Genomic DNA, 16,017 nt, shown 5'->3' with positions numbered 1-16,017 from the left:
TACTTGGGAGGCTGAGGAAGGAGAATCTCTCGAACCCTGGAGGCGGAGGTTTCAGTGAGCCCAGATTGCACGAGAAAGAAAGGAGGGGAGGGGAGGGGAGGAGAGGAGAGGGGGGAGAAAAAAGAAAAGAAAATAATAAGTACTACTTCATTTGGCTATCTTTACACCTGTAAGGAATGAAGCTCAGAGGTCACACAGCTAGTAAGAAGCCAGCACCCTTCGATGTGGGATTGATGTGGAGGATAGGCATATACAGAGAACGAACAAGCAAAACCCCATGGTGCAGATTTTGAAAGAAAAGCCCCATGATTAGTAATGAGTGTGAATTACTCAAGAAAGTGATCAAACCCAATTCCAATCCTGCATTCCTCTTCGCCATCAGGAGTCTGGCACCTGGAGACTGCTAGCTGCCAGGTTCTTTAAGAATCAGCCCCGGTCCAGCCCACTCCGCGGGCCAGTAAGCTTCTGAAAAGCAAAACTAGGAAGTTGCTTTCCAATAAAAAGTGGAGATTTCAAGACAGGAGGCTTTAAGCAAGTTCGAGTGTATCTGTATTTGGTCTTGCCGATTGGCTGGGCTCTCATCTTCCCAGCTGACATTAGCAGACTGCTGCTTTGCCCTGGTGGGCGCTCAGCCTGCGGCGGCACCCCTAGAAGATCGCTAACAAGCTTCTTTCCACCCACCCTGTTCGGTTGTTCCCAGGTCTGACTTCAAGGCGCAAAATGGCGGCCTCATCTCTTGCTGTCCTGCGAGCGTCAAGGCTGTCAATGGAGCCTGAAGAGTTGGGCGCAGTTGCTGGGGTATCCAAAGCAGAGGCAGGTTGACCAGATCATTTGAGTTCCTGCCCAGATGACCGTGACGCTGCTCCTGGAGCCCGCGGGCCGCAGCTGCTGGGACGAGCCGGTGCACATCGCCGTGCGCGGCCTGGCCCCCGAGCAGCCGGTCACGCTGCGCGCGTCCTTGCGCGACGAGAATGGCGCGCTCTTCCGGGCCCACGCGCGCTACCGCGCCGACGCCCGCGGGGAGCTGGACCTGGAGCGCGCGCCCGCGTTGGGCGGCAGCTTCGCGGGGTGCGAGCCCATGGGGCCGTTCTGGGCGCTGAAGCCCGAGAAAGCTTGGGGGCGGCTGGTGAAGCCCGAAGTGCGGACGCCCTTCCCCGTGGAGCTGGAGGTGCTGGACGACCCCGAGCCCGGGCGGCTGCTGTGCCAGGCGCGGCACGAGCACGACTTCCTCCAGCCGGGCGTGCAGCGCGAGCTGGTGCGTGCGGGCCGGGTACGCGCCGCGCTCTTCCTGCCGCCAGGTGAGCCACCTCTGCTAATTGTTCGCGTCTGCACATCCCGTGTCCCTGCGCTTTTCACACGGAGAAAGGATGTAGTTTTCAACATTCCGGAGGTTAGTAGTGTAAGGAGACAGGAGTGGAATGGAAAGCCGGCTGGGGAAGTGCCCCTGCTGCTCCAAAACTGAGAGATCCTTCAAACCTAGTGCTCAGTTAAAAGACATTGTAAGGAAAGGGAAAAGGCACATAATATAAAAAAACAAACAAAAAACAGGCCTGGCGCAGTGGCTCACGCCCGTAATTCTAGCACTTTGGGAGACCGAGGCGGGCGGATCACCTGAGGTCAGGAGTTTGAGACCTACTCAGGAGGCTGAGGCAGGAGAATTGCTTGAACCTGGGAGGCACTCGTTGCAGTGAGCCGAGATTGCGCCATTGCACTCCAGCCTGGCCCATTTCAAAAAAAAAAAGCCATTTGCAGGTAGTTTCAATTTTTAAAATGTTGTTTATTTATTGACCAGAAAGTCCATTTAAAAAAAAAAAATAAAATGTATTCCGACTGGTTTTCTCACCTTTTTTCATGGAGGTGCCAGGTGGCCAGGCCTGTGACAGCGTAGAGGTTACGGTGCCTGCCTGCCTACTGCAGGGCCTGTTCGTTCCCGGCTGGTGGTCGATGACTTCCCTCCAGTTGTCACTCCAGAAGAGCAGCTGCCTCCTTGTGTAAGGCAGGACCAGATGTTGATTGTCGCCTCTAATGGTGTATTTGTCATCACTGGACAGGTCCCCAAAGATCACGGTCTTGTCCGTTGTGAGGATAATTCAATCCACAAGCTGGGGCTCCAGGTGCTGCTCTAGCCAGCGGTGCTTCTCACCCACACGGTGGTCACACTTCCACAGGGGTTGGTGCAGTGTGAAGACCTGGGTGTTTTGCATGTGCTTCATCTCTCACAAGGCCCTCTGGGGTTGGGCTCCAAGCCTCGGGAAACGCTTAGAGCTTCACACCCATGGGCCACTTTATCCGCCACGTCCGGCAGCAGGGTGCGGTACTGCTCCCAGGCCGGAAGCTTCGGTGCTGCTACGGTGTCACACGAAGCTCCCTGAGAAGCAGCGGCTGAAGACCGGCAGGAGGCCCTCTGGAAGCCGCCAGCAACAGTCCCTGTCCTCCAGCACATGCATGGGCTGTGCTGCTATCGCTGCTGGGGCACTGGAGTCTCTAGGGATCTGAGGGATGTGGGGCCTCCCAATGTTCTTTTAGACGTTTCTCAGTTTTGCAACTTTTCTTGCAACTCCCACAGTCTAAGGCTTAAGTAAATTAGCATTTACAATAGGAGGAAGGCCTCTCGTTGTCAAATGGAAATTTGAAGTTACTGGATACTTTTATGTTACATAAAGAGCAATCAGGCCAAGCTTGATGGCTCATGACTGTAATCCCAACACTTTGGGAGGCTGTGTATCAGGTCTCTTTTTAAATGGTCTGGTTTTCATAGAGGTTGGCTCATTCATGACAGCCATTCCCTACCTCAGCACACCAACATACACTACCTTTTCTAGTCACTTCTTCTCATTTATTTATTTATTATTTTTTTTGAGATGGAGTCTTGTTCTGTCAACCAGGCTGGAGTGCAGTGGTGCGATCTCAGCTCACTGCAACCTCTGCCCCTGGGTTCAAGCAATTCTCCTGCCTCAGCCTTCTGAGGAGCTGGGATTACAGGTGCCTGCCACCATGCCCAGCTAATTTTTTTGTATTTTTAGTAGAGACTGGGTTTCACCATGTTGGTCAGGCTAGTTTTGAACTCCTGATCTCATGATCTGCCCGCCTCGGCCTCCGAAAGTGCTGGGATTACAGGTGTGAGCCACCATACCTGGCTTCTAGTCTCTTCTTATAGACAGTTTCTTCCTTTCTTTTTTTTTGAGATGGAGTCTCACTCTGTTGCCAGGCTGGAGTACAGTGGTGCGATCTTGGCTTACTGCAACCTCTACCTTCCAAATTCAAGTGATTCTTGTGCCACCGTACCTTGGCTTGTTATTTTATTTTGTAATGAACCCAAACACTTTTGAGAACCCTGGGTTTGACCCAAGAAGTAAAGGGGAAGAGGTAGGGAATCACTTTCTTCAGAAGGTACCTGTTTTGGCTGGGTGCAGTGGTTAATACCTGTAATCCCAGCACTTTGGGAGGCCAAGGAGAGCTGATCTCTTGAGGTCAGGAGTTTGAGACCAGCCTGGCTAACATGGTGAAACCCCACCTCTACTAAAAATACAAAAATCAGCTGGGCTTGAACCCTGGAGGTGAGCTAAGATTGCACCACTGCACTCCAGCCTGGGCCACAGAGTGAGACTCCATCTTTAAAAAAGAAAAAAAAAAGGTACCTGTTTAAGTGTCTGAGTTTAACTATCTTCTCTTCCCTGTATCCTCTCAGCACAGGATTAAGTTGTTGGGGGTTTGCTTTTAGAGTTAGGTTTTAAAGGAGGAATTTGGCAGCCAAAGAAACTGGATACTAGGAAATGTTTCAGGAGTTCCAGATTCAGCATATCAGAGGATCAGAAGATAAATCTTACTTATTCTATAATTCAGTTAGAGTTCAAGGTGGATGGAAGCACTGGAGCTCTTAGAAAAGGTGATAGGAGTCAGATGTGGTGGTGCGTGTCTATAGTCCCATCTTCTCAGGAGGCTGAGGCAGGAAGATCCCTTGAACCTAAGAGTTTGAGGCTATGGTGTGCTATGATTGCGGCTTGAATAGCCAATGCAATTCAGCCTGCACAACACAGCAAGACCCATCTCTCTCTCTCTCTTTTTTTTTTTTTTAATAGAGACAGGGTTTCACCATGTTGGCCAGGCTGGTCTCGAATTCCTTACTTCAGGTGATCCACCTGTGTCGGCCTCCCAAAGTGCTGGGATTATAGGCATGAGCCACCGCACCTGGCCAAGACCCATCTCTTAAAAAAAAAAAAAAAGAAAGAAAGAAAATAGCACTTGAACTTGGGAGGGGGAGGTTGCAGTGAGCTGAGATTGTACCATTGCACTCCAGCCTGGCAACAGAGCAAGACTCTGTCTCAAACAAACAAAAAAAAGAAAATAGAAAAAGGTGAAAGGGTATATTGTAGTGGAACCAGCATTAGATATACATAGAGAATAGTTAAATATGAGTTTTGATTTTGCCAATTACTGGCCTCATGATCTTGGGACCCTTGTTTCTTCTTTGAAAAACTGGGATGATGAACATATCGTTTAATTCCTAGTAGTTTTGTGAGGAATAAATGGTTGAAACTAGCCAAGGGTGCCGTTGCAGAAGCCACAAGAGAAAAAAATAAAAGATAAACTGCTGCTGAGAAGCTAATCAAATGGCCATTTATTTATGGCGTGTAGGACATTGGTAACCTTGTGGAACAGTGCAAACTCTAACTACCCCGGAGGGGATGGAGCAGAGAACGGAAGCCAAGAAAACAAGCAACTACAGACAACCTTTTCCACAGATTTTGCCGTGAAAGGGAGTAGAGAACTAGGGCTGTAACTAGAGTGGCTGGGCCAAGAAGTGTCCTCAGAACCGAAGAGATTCTAGAGGGTGGAAGTACACTGATGGGAATGAGCCTGTAGAGAAGATAGCTGTAAAGGAGGAGAGAGGGAAATAATTGCAGGAGCGAGGTCCTCAAGAATGAGAGCAGATGGGATTTGCAAGCACAAATAGAGGGGTGGCCTTTGTTAGGAACAGAAATGTGGGGCTCTTTTTCTTTGTAATTCAGTCTTGCGTTCTGTGCCAGGAGAATGTCGATAAACTCTAGCCCTGCCCTGTCGAGGCTCTAGATTTGGTCACGTTTACAGTGTACCTTTCATGGGATAATTCTTTTTCCTGGCAGATGGCTTAATCATTAAGATGTGCATCCGATCTATGACCAGGTGTCACTGTCATAAGGTACTTGTTTAAAGTGGCAGAACCCTTGTGATTCTTGTCTGACTTGACAAGTCACGAGCGTGTCTGCCACCACAAACAATTCCAGGTTCATCCTACAGAGATAGCCACTCTGTGGGAGTGCCGTGACCTGGAAAGGAGTTAGGTTTGGGGTCAGGTGAGACACAGAGGAGGTAGCGCAACAAAGCACATGAAATAAGCAGCATATTCCTCACAGACCCCAGACCCAAGAGGGCAGTATGCCTTGCGGGGCCATTGGGAAGTAGAGAGCTGTCTGGGACATAGACGTTCAGCCAGTGAGAGGGAGAGAGAGAGAGACAGGACTTACTGGGCCAAATCCATTACTGAGGTCTGAGTGCTACCCAAGCAGGTTTCCCTCAGGGGTTTTGGATTGGCTGATTTATACACAAACCTATTTACAAGACTCTAGTATTGACCATTAGGTTTTTGTTTGTTTGTTTTTGTGTTTGTTTTGAGACATAGTCTCTCGCTCTGTTGCCCAGAGAGTGCAGTGGCACCATCTCTGCTCACTGGCAACCTCTGCCTCCTGGGTTCAGTTGATTCTTCTGCCTCAGCCTCCCAAGTAGCTGGGACTACATGCATGTGCCACTGCACCTGGCTAATTTTTGTACTTCTAGTGGAAACAGAGTTTCACTATGTTAGCCAGTTGGCCTTGAACTCCTGACCTCAAGTGATCCTCCTGCCTTGGCCTTCCAAAATCCTGGGATTACAGATGTGAGCCACCGTGCTCTGCCATGATTAGGTTTTAACATGGTCAGCAGTTACGACGTGTGTTGGGTTTTGGGTCAGTGGGATGAGGAACAAACACAGAGGGGAAAGTTCATTTTTTGTTTTGTTATTTTTGGAGACAGAGTTTTGCTCTAGTTGCCCAGGCTGGAGTGCAATGGCAAGATCTCGGCTCACCGCAACCTCCACCTCCCAGGTTCAAGCAATTCTCCTGCCTCAACCTTCCAAGTAGCTGAAATTACAAGCACCTGCCACCATGCCTGGCTAATTTCTTGTATTTTTAGTAGGGATGGGGTTTCTCCATGTTGGTCAGGCTGGTCTCAAACTCCCGACCTCAGGTGATCCTTCCTCCTTGGCCTAGCCAAAGTGCTTGGATCAAACTCCTGAGTTTTAACTAGGCCAAAGATGACAGCAGTACCCTAGTTAAGGCCAAAGATGACAGGGTACACTGTGCCCAGCCTGAAAGTTTTAACTAGGCCATAGATGACACAGCACTGCTGGGTTTCAAATAGCTTATATCAGGTCTGAGAATGGATTCCTGGACAGCAGTTATATTAAACAAATTTATATCAGATACTTCGTTGGAAACAGGAGGGAAGGCAGAGTTTGAGTTCCCATGGAAGTAGGTAGATTTGGCAGTGAGAAAATGAGGAAAGGTTCCTACCAATAGCTTCCGTTTCTTCAATGAAGTGTGAGGAGCTAAAAGTGAAGGGAAAGGTGAGGGTTAAAAGGGCTTGAGGAGGTAGGAGAAGATATGAAGAGCTCTCCTGGAGAAGTGAACACAGCCATGAAATATGAGAGGATTGATGGGCAATGTGGATGCTCATTTAATTTGTGGTCATGAAATGAAACTAAGATCTGTCAGCATAAATGTGTATTGTTTCCTCTTCTCCAGCAGTGTTCATTTTGCACACATGTGAGCCTAGAGGAAATGAACAGGTGGATTTAACAGGGTTAGCACTTTCCAGGCCAGTGTGGCCAAAGGAAGAGGGAGGTTAGAGGAGGTAAGGGTGTTCGCAAAGGAGTGATGCTGCTGTTGAAACAGGAGATCGAGGCTAGAGGAGATGGGAAGTAAGAACATGAGAGAGAGACTGATAGTGACAAAGTGATAGTCAGGGTCTCACAGAGGTAGAAATGGGAGGTCTCTCAGAGGTAGAAATTTTACCAGGACGGTTAAATGGAAAGTACTGAAAATGGCACTCATAGAGTGGAATGCTCGAAACTGAGATTTTGGAGATAATGTACTTTTTTTTTTCTTTTTTTTGAGAAGGGTCTCATTCTGTCATCCAGACTGGAGTTAGTGGTGCGATCTCAACTCACTGCAACCTCCACCTCCCAGGCTTAAGCGATTCTCCTGCCTCAGCTTCCCAAGTAGCTGGGATTATAGGTGCATGCCACTACTGCCTGGCTAATTTTTGTATTTTTAGTAGAGACAGGGTTCCACCATGTCGGCCAGGCTGGTCTCAAATTCCTGACCTCAAATGATCCACCCAACTCTGCCTCCCAAAGTGTTGGCATTACAGGAGTGAGCCACCGCACCCGGCCATGAGATGATGTACTTATTGATGATGAATCAGTTTAGTTATGACAGTGGGAATGGGTAGCTCAGGTGGGAGAGAGAAAAAGATCATGGGAGATCCGAGGTTAAGGAACTGAGGAACCATAGTAGTTGACAGGTCATCCACATGGTTCTCACAAAGAGTGGTGATGGAGACATTGTGGAAAGGAAGAGATAGAGGGGAGGTAAATTCCCAAAGTTGCAAATCTGGGTGAATGGTAGAACCCAAATTCAGGCTCAGGTTCAACTGACTTCCAGGGTGGGCACAACTCACCGTATTCCAGTTTGTGGACTCATTCTTCTTCTTTTTCCTTTGTTCCTTTCTCAGGTAAAAGGTCCAGGAGTTGGGCTGCTTGGAATTTCCGAAGGGGGTGAACTCTGCCTTTCCATGGCCTCTTTCCTGAAGGGCATCACGGCTGCTGTCATCATCAACAGCTCTTTGGCCAGTGCTGGGGGAGGCATACACTATAGGGGTGAGATCCTGCCCCCTGTCGGCATCAACAAAAATAGCATCAAGGTGACCAAAGATGGCTTTGCAGACATTGTGGGTGTCCTGAACAGCCCTTTAGAAGGACCTGAACAGAAGAGCTTCATTCCTGTGGAAAGGGCAGAGAGCTCCTTCCTGTTCCTGGTAGATCAGGATGACCTCAACTGGAAGAGTGAGTTCTATGCTAATGAAGCCTGTAAATGCTTGCAGGCCCAGGGGAGGAGAAAGCCCCAGGTCATCTGTTACCCAGGGGCAGGGCACTATATCGAGCCTCCTTATTTCCCATTGCCAGGCTTCCATGCATGCCTTGGTGGGCGGTCCTGTTATCTGGGGAGGAGAGCCCAGGGTCACGCCATGGCTCCGTTGGATGCTTGGAAATGACGCCAGACTTTCTTCCACAAACACTTGGGTGGCAAAGAGGGGACAATCCCAGCCAAACTGTAATTTTTATTTGATCATGTGGCCTCTCTGTTGCTAATCTCTCCTGGGAACATCTGCCACATTTAGTGTATGTATGTATATTCATTCTTTGCTTTTTAATAACTAAAGTGTTTCCCTCTCATTATTAACATGAATTTTCCAGTAAGAATGAGTTTTTAAGATTTCTATAAACTGTACACTTTATCCGTTTGGGAGGGGAGTAACTCTGTAGAAACCACAAAAAGTGAAAAGTCTCCTTTTACTATCTCGACACACAACTGGTAAGGCTTTAGTTCTGAAAGGAAAGTGAGTAACATCAATTAACAGTGTCTGGTACATAAATGGAGTTCAATAATTATTTGCTGAATGAGTGTAAATGAACCAGGCATGGTGGCTGACACCTGTAATCTCAGCACTTTGGGAGGCCAAGGTGGGTGGATCACTTGAGGTCTGGAGTTGCAGACCAGCCTGGCCAACATGGTGAAACCCTGTCTCTACCAATAATACAAAAAATTAGCCAGGCGTGGTGTCATGCACCTGTAGTCCCAGCAATTCAGGAGGCTGAGGCAGGAGAATTGCTTGACCCCGGGAGGCGGAGGTTGCAGTGAGCCAAGATCATGCCACTGCACTCCAGCCTGGGCAACAGAGCAAGGCTTTGTCTCATAAATACATACATACATACATACATACATACATACATATATACATACATACTGTGGAAGAAAAGCATGTAATATAAAAGATATATCAGATTTGAATTTCTCCCTTAAGAATGGAAGAAACTGATTTCTGAAACTTGCCTATAAACTGATTACTAGTTAGATATAAAACTACCAAAAATTTTCAAAACAAATACATATTAGTTCTTTGATAGCTTCTCCTTAGATTAATAAGGATTTTCCTAGGGAAAATAAATTTTATGTTCCTGTTTATACATATGGACCTTTAGGATTTATCAGTTTTATCAATTTAAAAGCTGATAAAACACTATTTAGATGAATTACATAAGTGATTTTAACAATGACAAATAAAATAACATTGAAAATAAATAACAACTTAGGCTAGGCATGGTGGCTCACTCTTGTAAGGCCAGCACTTTGGGACGCCAAGGCTGGCGGATTGCTTGAGTTCAGGAGTTCAAGACAAGCCTGGGAAACATGGTAAAATCCCATCTCTAAAAAAAAAAAAAAAAAAAATTACCTAGATATGGTGGTGCACACCTATAGTCCCAGCTACTTGAGAGGCCAAGGTGGGAGAATCACTTAAGCCTGGGGGCAGAGGTTGCAGTGAGCTGAGATCATGCCACTGCACTCCACCCTGGGCAACAGAGTAAGACACTGTCTCAAAAAAAAAAAAAAAAAGAAAGAAAGAAAAAGAAAAAGAAAAGACAATATTTATGTCACTTGATATAAATAGTTCCACAATAAACTTGTTTTTTTCTTAAACCTTAGTTGTATTTAAAGGAAAAAATACCTTAATTTATGAATCTTTTCTTTTCTTTTTTTGGAGGCAGAGTCTCACTCTGTTGCCCAGGCTGGAGTACAGTGGCACAATCACGGCTCACTGCAGCCTTAACCTCCTATGTTGAAGCTATCCTCCCACCTCAGCCTCCCTAGCAGCTGAGACCACAGGCACACACCACCATGCCTGGCTAATTTTTAATTTTTTGTAGAGATGGGGTCTCCCAATGTTGCCCAGGCTAGTCTTGAATTACTGAGCTTAAACAATCCTGCTGCCTCAGCCTCCCAAAGTGCTGAAATTACAGGTGTGAACCAACACTACCAGCTTCCAGCACCGTTTTTCTAAAGGAATTCATGATCTGATAGCAGTAGAATGTAACCAGATCTTCAGTACTGAGATGATTTCCTGAGGTGAAGCTACCTCCTGTGTTACTCTGCAATCCAGGAATGCAGCTGGTGCCATGTGTTGGTGCCATGTCTGTCCAAACTTCCACAAGAATGCCAGTACTGGGCACGGAGCTCCATTTAGACTACACATGACATGAGGCTCTGACAACTCTTAGAGATGACACAATCTGGGACGGTTCCTCATAGCTGGCCTGGCCAAGTCCACCTCAAGATACCAGCCCATGACACAGAATTTCAAGTCATATTGTTTTATCTTTTCCCTTGCAGTTATACAATATACGACTCTCTTAGAAAAGTGCAATAGTTAAAACTTGTTTTAGTAGATGCTAAATCCCAAACGAGTCTGCTGAAACCTTTTGAGACCTTAAGCACCCTATTCCCCAGTCTTAGAAACTCAGGCTGGTGAATATTAGATTCAAAAGCACCACAGATGAGCCAGTGGGTGTAGAAGCACATGCCTGTAATTCCAGCTACTTGGGAGGCTGAGGCAGTAGGGTTGCTTGAACCCAGGATTATAGGCGTGAGCACCTGACCTATTTATTTATTTTAAAATAGATGCCTGGTACAGTGGCTCATGCCTGTAATCTCAGCACTTTGGGAGGCCAAGGTGGGCAGATCACCTGAGGTGAGGAGTTCAAGACCAGCCTGCCCAATATGATGAAACCCCGTCTCTGCTAAAAATACAAAAATTAGCCAGGTGTGGTGGTGTGCACCTATAATCCCAGCTACTTGGGAGGCTGAGGCAGGAGAACTGCTTGAACAGGGTAAGCAGAGGTTGCAGTGACCCAAGATCATGCCACTGAACTCCAGCTTGGGCTCCAAAGGCTGAGATAGGAGAATCACTTGAACCCAGGAGGCGGAGGTTGCAGTGAGCCAAGATCAAGCCATTGCACTCCAGCCTGGGCAACAAGAGTGAAACTCCATCTCCAAAAAAAAAAAAAAATAGAAATGGGTTCTCCCAATGTTGCCCATGTTGGTCTTAAACTCCTGGACTCAAGCAATCCTCCCACCTTGGTCTCTCCCAAAGTGCTGGGATTACAAGCATGAGCCACCACACCTGACCATCATGAATAATTTTAAAGTGAACCACCATATAACCAATACCCAAGTCTAATGGGCATGGTTTTTAAAAGTATATTTAGGCTGGGTGTGGTGGCTCATGCCTGTAATCCCAGCACTTTGGGAGGCCAAGGTGGGTGGATCACCTGAGGTCGGGAGTTCAAGACCAGCCTGACCAACACAGAGAAACTCCATCTCTACTAAAAATACACAAATTAGCCAGGCATGGTGGCATGTGTCTGTAATCCTGGCTACTTGAGAGGCTGAGGCAGGAGAATCACTTAAACCCAGGAGACAGATGTTGTGGTGAGCTGAGATTGCACCATTGCACTCCAGCGTGGGGAACAAGAGCAAAACTTCGTCTCAAAAAAAACCAAAACAAAACAAACCCCATCCCCCAATCACTTTGTACACTTCATTTTTATTTATTTTTTATTTTATTTTTTATTTTTTGAGACGGAGTTTCGCTCTTGTTACCCAGGCTGGAGTGCAATGGTGCGATCTTGGCTCACCGCAACCTCCGCCTCCTGGGCTCAGGCAATTCTCCTGCCTCAGCCTCCTGAGTAGCTGGGATTACAGGCACGAGCCACCATGCCCAGCTAATTTTTTGTATTTTTAGTAGAGACGGGGTTTCACCATGTTGACCAGGATGGTCTCAATCTCTTGACCTCGTGATCCACCCACCTCGGCCTCCCAAAGTGCTGGGATTACAGGCTTGAGCCACTGTGCCCGGCGCTATTTTTTATTTTTTGAGACAGCGTCTCACTCTGTTGTCCAGGCTGGAGTACAGAAACACAATCCTGGCTCACTGCAACCTCTGCCTCACAGGTTCAAGCCATTCACCCACCTCAGCCTCCTAAGTAGCTGGGACTACAGGTGCACACTACCACACCTGGTTAATTTTTGTATTTTTTGATAGAGATGGAGTTTTACCAAGTTAGTCAAGCTGGTCTTGAACTCCTGACTTCAAGGGATCCACCTGCCTTAGTCTCCCAAAGTGATGGGATTACAGGCATGAGCTACCATGCCTGGCCCCTGTTGTACACGTTAAATATACTTTTTAAAACCATGTTGGCCAGGCTGGTCTCGAACTCCTGACTTCAAGTGATCCACTCGCCTTGGCCTCCTAAAGTGAAGGGATTACAGGCATGAGCTACCATGGTTGGCCCACACTGTACACTTTAAATATATATATATATTTTTTGAGACTGAGCTTTGCTCTTGTTGCCCAGGCTGGAGTGAAGTGGCGCAATCTCGATTCACTGCAACCTCCACCTCCTGGGTTCAAGCGATTCTCCTGCCTTAGCCTCCCGAGTAGCTGGAATTACAGGCCCACACTACCACACCTGGCTAATTTTTGTATTTTTAGTACAGATGAGGTTTCTCCCTGTTGGTCAGGCTGGTCTTGAACTCTCAACCTCAGGTGATCCGCCCATCTCCACCTCCCAAAGTGCTGGGATTACAGGCATGAGCCACTGCACCTGGCTTGTTTTTGTTTTAAGAGACAGGCTCTGGGCAGGCTGAAGTACAGTGGCGCTATCTTAGCTCATTGTGGCCTCAAACTCCTGGGCTCAAGCCATCCTCCCACTTCAACCTCCTGAGTAGCTGGGACTATAGGCACTTGCCACCGTGCCCAGCTAATTTTTAATTTTTTGTAGAAACTAGGTCTGATGGCTGGGCACAGTGGCTCATGCCTATAATCCCAGCACTTTGGGAGGCCGAGGCGGGTGCATCACAAGGTCAAGAGATCAAGACCATCCTGGTCAACATGGTGAAACCCCATCTTTACTAAAAATACAAAAATTAGCTGGGCATGGTGGCACATGCCTGTAGTCCCAGCTACTCGGGAGGCTGAGGCAGGAGAATTGCTTGAACCCAGGAGGTAGAGGTTGCGGTGAGCCAAGATCACGCCAGCCATTGCACTCCAGCCTGGGTAACAAGAGCGAAACTCCGTCTCAAAAAAAAAAAAAAGAAAGAAAGAAAGAAACCGGATCTGCTGACCTTGTGATCCGCCCACTTCAGCCTCCCCAAATGCTGGGATTATAGGCATGAGCCACCGTACCCTGCCCATTCTGGTCACATTCTGCAGAAAAAGAAACTGAAGTGAGGGGCAGAGCAGTTTGCCAAAGTCATAGATCCTGCAAGCCAATGGCAAGGCAGGATCTGAACTTGGGGCTTCAGATCCTGGGGCTTTACCTGATTAAATACCGAGAGAGTGCTGAGATTTTTTTGGTGGTGGATGGTCCCTGAGGCCTTGGGAAAGCCATTTTTAGAGCATCTGGACCATTTGGAAAATTGAATCTTTACCAGGGCTTCCCACCTCCCATTGCCCCTTCTCTGAAGGTGAGCCCTCTCCCATAGTACCACCCCAACCACTCAGAACCCAAGCCTTCTTCCTTTCACATGCTGAAGCTAATATTACCCTCCACTCTACCCCAACATCGGGGACCCTGCCCAAGCCTTTTCCTGGGAACCCTTTCCCCTCTCATGAGGACTGCTTCCCAGCCCCCTTTATAAGAGTGGCTAAGATTCCACTGAAACCTTCCCTATAAACTTTATACAGTTGATCATGAAAGAAGGGGGGTGCAAAATGGAAATCAGCCCAGCTTGTAGCACACACAGCATTGGTCATGAGGTCAGCTGCTCTCTGACCTCTTCCTCAGAGTTGTTTACTGCCTGTTGCCCCAGAATCACATAGACCCTGTCACAAGGTCATATTTCCCCTTCAGTGCTCTACAGATAATAACTTGAACATTATAAAACCTTAACTTTTCCATTTGAGATATTCTTTCAGGTCCTGCGTACCAATGAAACTGAGGTGGGCTAGGTAGTCAAGGGAGTGACCATGTTCTCACAATGAGCTTCTGCATTCACATTGTAATTGAGCTCATTCAAACACAGCTACCTTCAGTAGGGAATTGCCCCCATAGAGAGCATGAGCATTCTGATTTTACCTGTCCTCAAACTGACATTTTGCTCATTATAATAGTAAAAGACACCCCTGCATGGAGATTTAATATGCCAGTGAGACGTGTGACATATGAACAAGCATGTGCACCCAGAAGACCACCCGGAACAAGCTTACCAGCAGCACTTCTTTCCACCACCTTATGAATAATCATGTAAGACTCCCATAAAGAGTGTCTCCCTACTGCCACTCTCTGCCATCTCACCCTTATGAGCAACCTGCCCTGAATACTCTCTCTTTGAGGGTGTACTATCCATTCTGCACATAACTTTCAAAATACAATTTTTCTGTTACAATAAATTACTCTATACTGTATTTCTTTTGCTGTGTGTCTCTTGTTTAAATTCGTTTAAACCAAGAAGACAAGAACCAAGGTGTCGGCCGGGCGTGGTGGCTCAAGCCTGTAATCCCAGCACTTTGGGAGGCCGAGGCAGGTGGATCACAAGGTCAAGAGATCGAGACCATCCTGGTCAACATGGTGAAACCCTGTCTCTACTAAAAATACAAAAAAGTAGCTGGGCATGGTGGCACGTGCCTGTAATCCCAGTTACTCGGGAGGCTGAGGCAGGAGAATTGCCTGAACCCAGGAGGCAGAGGTTACGGTGAGCCGAGATCGCGCCATTGCACTCCAGCCTGGGTAACAAGAGCGAAACTCCGTCTCAAAAAAAAAAAAAAAAAAAAAAAGAACCAAGGTGTCACATCAGCTAGCAACAAAACTACTAATGCCAGCTTCTCTGAAGGACCCCACAGGAACTGACTCACTAAATAATCCAGTTTTGGCTGGGCGCAGTGGCTTACACCTGCAATCCTAGCACTTTGGGAGTCTGAGGCGGGCGATCATGAGGTCAGGAGTTCAAGACCAGGCTGGCCAATGCAGTGAAACCCTGTCTCTACTAAGAATACAAAAATTAGCCATATGTGGTGGCACATGCCTGTAGTCCCAGCTACTTGGGAGGCTGAGAGGCTGAGATAGGAGAATCGCTTGAACCTGAGAGGCTGAGGTTGCAGTGAGCTAAGGCCACACCATTGTACTCCAGCATGGGTGACAGAGAGACTCCATCTCAAAAAAAAAAACAAACAGAACACTTTCCACCTCCTGACAATTTCATTGCCTTTACCCCAACCAATCAATGACCCCAATTTTCTAGCCCTTCACCCTCCATGATCCCTTTAAAAACCCTGTTACAGGCCAGGCGTGGTGGATCATACCTGTAATCCCAGGACTTTGGGAGTCTGAGGTGAGTGGATCACCTTGAACTCCAAGGCGAGGAGTTTAAGACTAGCCTGACCACCAAGGTGAAACTCTGTCTCTACTAAAAATATAAAAATTAGCTGGGCATGGTGGTGCGCACCTGTAGTTTCAGCTGCTTGGGACGCTGAGACAAGAGAATTGCTTGAACCTGGGAGGTGGAGGTTGCAGTGAGCTGAGATTACGCCACTGCACTCCAGCCTGGGTGAAACAGACTCTGTCTCAACAACAACAAAAATACCCTGTTACAAGTAGTTAGATAGACAGGAACAGAGAAGGAGAGGGCTTTTCTCCCTCACCCACTAGAAATGTCAGGTGATGGTTCAACAATTATCGCATTGCCTCGCTAAAAATAAAAACAGTCAGTGCCAGGGTGCCAGAGAGAGACAATCTCCTGATGATTCACAGCTGTTAACATTAAAGTGTTAACTGAATGCAGGCACCAGGGAGAAGCACTTCCACTTCCTGCACATGTGCTTTTTTTT

At 47.4% G+C, this 16,017-nt stretch overlaps 1 protein-coding gene and 1 pseudogene across 1 annotated transcript; both read left to right on the top strand.

The window, feature by feature from the left end:
- The first annotated feature begins 779 nt into the window (after positions 1-779).
- LOC101052749 (acyl-coenzyme A thioesterase 6) lies at positions 780-7,859 on the top strand. Its single transcript, XM_010335256.3, has 2 exons — positions 780-1,298; positions 7,810-7,859. Exons 1-2 carry the CDS (start codon positions 848-850, stop codon positions 7,854-7,856), a joined length of 498 nt encoding a protein of 165 aa, XP_010333558.1. The 5' UTR covers positions 780-847; the 3' UTR covers positions 7,857-7,859.
- Positions 7,859-8,412, top strand: LOC104650788 (acyl-coenzyme A thioesterase 1-like; annotated as a pseudogene).
- Positions 8,413-16,017: the final 7,605 nt, after the last annotated feature.

Source organism: Saimiri boliviensis, chromosome 2, assembly GCF_048565385.1.
Source record: "Saimiri boliviensis isolate mSaiBol1 chromosome 2, mSaiBol1.pri, whole genome shotgun sequence".
NCBI classification, from domain to species: domain Eukaryota; kingdom Metazoa; phylum Chordata; class Mammalia; order Primates; family Cebidae; genus Saimiri; species Saimiri boliviensis.
Note: the sequence above shows the minus strand (reverse complement) of the source record. Positions and strands in the feature narration are given on the sequence as shown.